Here is a 6,335-nt window from a genome sequence, read left to right as displayed (position 1 = left end):
GATGCCTAGGGATGGGGATCCATCCCAGTGACTGGGATAGGATAAATGAGGCAAGATGAGATCAAAGATAGCAGAATTATTTTGGTACCAGAGAAAGCTTAAAGTCATTATATGAGCACAATTACCCAGCCTGCCACTTGTCCTTGTCTTACACTGAAAGTTAAACATAATAAAACTAACAAAACAACTAAAAAAATAATCCTTTTTCCTTTTTTATTAATTGTTTTTATTTTTACATATATATGTGTATATACGTACATACATACATATGTACAAACACACACACACACATATATATACATATCAAGAAGAGCCATGACACAATCAGGAAATATATAAATGTTACATTCTTAGTGTTTTGGCTATTTGTATTTGGCACCCTTGAAGAAAACATCTTTCCTATCTTGGTGCATCTAAAATTCTGAATGTAAATCACTATCCATCATATCTCATCATTATCAACATAAAATATCTATCTAGACCTAAAAACATCTTAAACCCTAAACAACTAAGCTCCATTGTAAAACTAAACTATCTGGTCTTCAATACCATCAGAGACTAGAGAAGGAATAAACCTGATTACCTGAATATACCGGGAGAGCAGGTTAGTAGCTTTCCAAATGAGAAGATGACAGAGACTGTTTGCTACCTCAATAATCACCCAAAACTCACTATTATGTTGGAGGATCATCTTTAGCCTTCTGGCCCAATATATCTGACAGACATATTTGCAAGGCAGGAACTATTGAGAACTTGCTTACCTTGTCTTGGTAGAGTTTGGCCGAAGACTTTGCCTGCATCCAAACTTGTCCATTTTGAGGCAGAATTCTGTCTGTGGTAGAAATGAGGACATTTTGCCTAGTGGCTTGTTTGACACATTTGAAGCCATCTCCATAAAAGGGGGTTCTTTGATGCTCATCATCCTCTGTGAGGTAGGCTGGGTGTTGCCAGGAGTTAACCTGTCTCGTTGTCAATGAATCTTTAAAATAATGAAAAATAATCCTATAAGGAAGAGTAATTCTACATATCAAATAGAACAATGAATGTAACTATCAAATTAATAGCATGCATACACAGCATTGAATAATTTTTAGAAACAAAATTGTTTAAAGAGTTAAAATGTACAAATACAGGAATTTTTAGATTGTACTATAATTACATTTCTTCCTTCCACTTTCTTTTTGTAAGGCTCCCATATCCCCCTTCCTTGTATTCTTTATTTAAATTCATTACATCTTTTGGCACTACACACACACAAACACACAAGCACATGTGTTTGTGTGCTTGTGTATGTGAATCTAACATGTATCTTGTTCAGTTCATAAACTGTTACTTGTAGGCAAGTTTTTTCGGAGTTCACCATTTGGCTTTGGACAATCAATCTTTATGCTTCTGGTGGGGAGTATAATATCACTCTCCCACTCCCAAAGGAGGAAGGCAACAAAGTGTTACTCAGATGTGCAACCTATACACCACATTGACCATAAGCATGGCATGATAGACCAAAGGTGTAATAATGACACAAAGACATTGGTAGCAACTACCATTTCATTGAACTTTACTTAACAAGATGGAGATCAAACCTGGAAATCTATCTAACAACTTAGTGAGGTAATGGTTATTGGAAGAGAATCTGCAACCACTAATTTACGTAACAACCACAGTCCCTAAAAACAATATTATCACTTGTCCTTATACCAACAGATAAATGTATTCATCACACCTCAACAAGCAAACTTCTCTTTGCAAAAGATAGAGACCTCTATAGAAACCAACAACCAATGAAAATGCACAGTTGTGGAGCCTAGTCTCAATGGACATATCTACAAAATATTCTAGCAACTAAGGCTCAGGCGATATTGCAGAAGAGAGGAAAAAGGATTGTGAAAGCCAGAGGGTCAAGGAGTTTGCCATGTGGTTGTGTCTCCTAATAATATTAGAAGCTATGTCCATAAAGTGTAGGCTTTGAACTTTTTCAAACCTACTTCATTTGGGCTTCTTTAAGGCATATACCTCCCTTCCAACTCACCAACCCTATATAGGAGAGAAGAGGTTAATGGGAACAGGAGAGGTAGACCTTTTTAGACTCAGGTCCTTGGAGGAATTCCACTCTTCATAGTCAGGATTTCAGCAGACTCGTTAAAAAGCAAATGAGCAATTCAGCAAATGTGACTGAAACCGGCAGCAGCCAGAATCCAGAGCAACAGTCAAAATCTGTAGTCTTGAAGATTCTAGGGAGGATTTCTTTTTATGAGCATCTTGAAGCAGATAGATGAACATCCAAATGATAGGAAATGATGCCAGGACCAAAAATCCAAGGATATATATCTCCTCTGAGTGTATACTAAGATATTTATCAGTTGGCAAAGACCATTCCCCCACAAGAAGCAGTTCCTCTTATAGTGGACAAACACCACGTGTTCTCTCAAATGTCTGTTTTCAACAGACAAGCACCGCACACCCTCACACAAGTTTGTTTCACATCCAATTCTTGTGGTAAAAACAAAAACATGTTTACATCCACTACAATAAAGTCTGACCAATCTGATTGTGAAGCATAAGGTGAATAAGGGAAACACCAATGGGCCAAATACAGTGTGTGCGCAGGCGAGGTTCCACATTTATTTTGTTATCGATAGTAGAAGAGCCAGAAATTTTGTCATTAGGACTTCTCTATCTATAACAGGTATCTCTGACAAAATATTAATTTCCCAAAGTAGAGTAAGATTGCCAAACTATACAGTTTATAAATTACACAAATAATAACATAATAATAGCCATCATGTTTAGGACCATGAAGGACAAAATAAGTTCTATTTATCTAAAATGGAAAAGACTTAATTGATTCATTGATGTACGTAGTCTCTATGACAAGGGATCTTTATTTCTTCAAGGTTTGCAACTCTCGTTGTCCATGTGCTGCCTTGCTATTTTGCTGAATTGCTCACATTTATTGTGTAGATGACAAGATTTAGAAAAAGGCTTCACCACCAGAGGCTTCAATTTCCATCAAACACTTTGTCTTGAAACCATACCTTCCTCATGGCATTCTTCATGTCTGTATTCCTCAGTGTGTAGATAAGAGGGTTGAACAAGGGGGCAATCATGGTGTAAAATAGGGCAAACACCTTGTCGTTCCCAGCAGAATCACCAATTGGGACATAGGTAAATATGAGTGGTAAGAAGAACATGAAAACAACAGTGATATGTGAGCCACAGGTAGAAAGGGCTTTGCGGCGGCCCTTGGATGACCGGGTCCTCAAGATGGACAAAATGATGATGTATGAAATGACCAAGGCAACAAAGGTCAAAATGGACAGCACCCCTGTGGTGGTAATGATTACAATAACTAGGAGTCTTGTGTCAGTGCAGGCCAATTTCAGTAAGGGGAATATGTCACAGAAGTAGTGGTCTATTTCATTGGTGCCACAGAAAGGAAGTCTGATAATAACCAATACATGTACAAGTGAGTGTATTAAAGCACCAGTAACTGAGGCTATCACAAGGATGTAACATACCTGTCTGTTCATGATGACCATGTAGCAAAGGGGTCTGCAAATTGCTACATAGCGATCATAGGCCATGACCACCAAGATAAATATCTCAGTGGCACCAAAGAAGTGGGCATAAAACATTTATGATATGCAGCCATTGTAAGAGATAGTGTTACACTGTATCAATAAGTCTATAATCAATTTAGGGGCCACTGTGGAGGTGAAGCAGACATCCATGAAGGCCAAGTAGCTGAGAAAAAAATACATTGGCTGCTCACTAAGATGGCTGCCCCTGATTGTGAGAAGAATAACCAGGTTTCCACAGAGAATTGCAAGATAGCAAAGCAAGAAGAGCACAGAGCACAATGCCTTGACATCCTCATTTTGGAACAGTCCCAGTAAGATAAATTCTGTGAGGTTTCCATATCCCATTGCTTCTGTGTGATTGATTTTATAGAGGGAGAGGATACTGTGCTCAAACCATTTGTCTTTCAAGGTCTTTGATTTATCTTGCAAGTCATTTTTAAACCAATGAACAGATGTACTGGCTGTTTCAGACACTTCACGTGTAAGTCTGTTACTATAAGTAGAGCAATGACTGAGATGAATGGGTACTTGAGCAGATGCACAAAGAAGAGTGATACTAATAATTAATTAGAGTATAAATTGTAAGTTAATTTTAGTTGCTTGGGGAAAATCCAAAATTTTACACTCAATAAAAGCAAGGTAGATAATTTAAAAGTTAAACGCATACTCTAAGATGAAAATTGAAATTCAAGTTCACATATTTATAGCACGAAATTGTGATTTTCCCCAAACGTGAGAATGTTATCATAATTCTCAGTCCTTCATAATGACTACAATTACCGAATTCTGAAAATGTGTGCTAGCACTCTGCGTCAGTGAGCACAATATGTCAAATTATTGAAGATCTTCACAGCAGTCTCAGAAGTGCCCTTGACGCCTACCATAGAAATAAATAAATAAGATAGGTGATAAAGAACAGCTAGCAAAGTTTTGGAGAAGAAGGTGGCTTCTTTCTGGGTTCCAGAGTGACTCTGAGTTCCTGGATTTCACCTTGTTTCCCAGTTTGTTCTCCAGTCTGACCTGGAGTCCCATAGGTTGTCGTAATTTACTCACATACTGGCATCATCTTGGAAGTTAGCACCTGCAGAAACACAAGGTACATGCAGAGGAGTGCCTCATATCTTCTGTTTCAACAACTTGTATCTTAAAACTGAACCACATGTTTTTACTCTACTAGATGCTCTACATGTTGATATAGCTTAAAATATGTAAGTGAAAATGAAAATAATATAGAATATTTCCTTCTTTCCATATTTATTTTCTGTAACTGTAGTAACTGGTCTAAAATATGTCACACAAATACTCAATTCAAGACATCTTTATAAGAGTAAATTAATTCACCAACCTTACTCTTGAATGGAAATGTCACGATACTACAAAGAATTAGAACAGTTAGAACAGTGATAGATCAATACTTTTGCATTGTATAGCAATATAAGTTAATCTTCAGGAAAAGCACATTTGACACAAAAAGATATTATGGATTCGATAGCATTTTATAGATTGATTCAAACTCCATTCATTGATCTCAAGTTAATACACTCTTACCTAATTATTCCCCAAACCTCTGAAAGCGTCACATGAAATAAGGTCCAGTTGCAAATCTAAAATCAAAAATGCAAATTAAACATAAATATCACATTACTCTGAGTTGTTAGCATTGCACACATATAAATTAAAATATTTTCTAAAACAAAATGTATTGATAGACTAGGAAATAAATATTTACCCTGTTAAAAGGACCTCTTAAACATTCAAAAGAATGTTCATTGCAACTTTGTGAACATTTGAAAGGAGGAAAAATTCTAAATGCAAAAAAATAACAAAGCAAAAATAGAGCATAATACATTGTTCACTGTGGAATACAAACCAGATCTTAGCTGGATCTGTATGACAGTAAGGAGAACCATATACTGCAAGCATAAAACATAAGGAGTCTCAAAGATGACACAAGTCTAATAATGGCTATGGGGAAAAGTCATACACAACTAATTTTATGAGTACTTGAGTATTCATAAATGTACTTTAAAAGGTGTAGAATGCCATGGTTACATCTAAGGAATAAAGGAGATGATGATCAAAGGATATTATAATCAAACTTTTTGTTGATTTTCTTACCAGAGAGATTCTTGACTTATTTAACTAAACATGTTAACTACATTGTTTAAGATGGCCTCAGAAGAATACATTATCTATCAAGTGGAATTTAGATCAATAAAGAAAAAAATCAAAATCTTTTATTGAAAGTCTGCAAAAACTTGGAGCTTTTGTTTATTTATTATTTAATATATAATTACCTCCTTCACTGAGGTAAATGAAGTTGTGGAAGGTACAACCTAAGCGTTATAATCTATAAATTGTCACACATGATATAAATATAAGTAGGTACACTCCAGCCCAAGAATGAATGACAAAAGAAATAGTCCACATAAGGTCACAAAGAACACATTTTATCAGCACCCACATTTAAACAAATACCACTATTTTTCCATTTGCTTAGAGGATGAAGAAAACTAAATCCCTTCGCACTTTTGAATATTTAATAATATTTAAACAAAATGTAATTTTTTTAAAAACCCACAAAATTTCTTAAATCTAAAGTTGATATTATGGATTTTAAAAAATTAAAGGAAAAAACCCAACTTCAGACTGTTACAGTTTGGGTGAACCTTTTTCTCTTGAATAAATTGTATTCTTCAGAAATAAGCTTTACCAATTAACTTCTATGGCACAATCTCAAGTTATGTCAATGAG

General features: G+C 35.6%; 1 protein-coding gene across 1 annotated transcript; it reads right to left on the bottom strand.

Annotated features, from left to right (window-relative positions):
• Nucleotides 1-2,999: 2,999 nt before the first annotated feature.
• Nucleotides 3,000-3,926, bottom strand: LOC127207595 (olfactory receptor 4P4-like). Its single transcript, XM_051167035.1, is given in 1 exon segment — nucleotides 3,000-3,926. A coding segment is annotated over 1 exon segment (927 nt).
• Between the last annotated feature and the right edge of the window lie 2,409 nt (nucleotides 3,927-6,335).

Source organism: Acomys russatus, chromosome 24 (assembly GCF_903995435.1).
Source record: "Acomys russatus chromosome 24, mAcoRus1.1, whole genome shotgun sequence".
NCBI classification, from domain to species: Eukaryota; Metazoa; Chordata; class Mammalia; order Rodentia; family Muridae; genus Acomys; species Acomys russatus.
The sequence above is the reverse complement of the archived record's forward strand: the minus strand, read 5'-3'. Positions and strand labels throughout refer to the sequence as shown.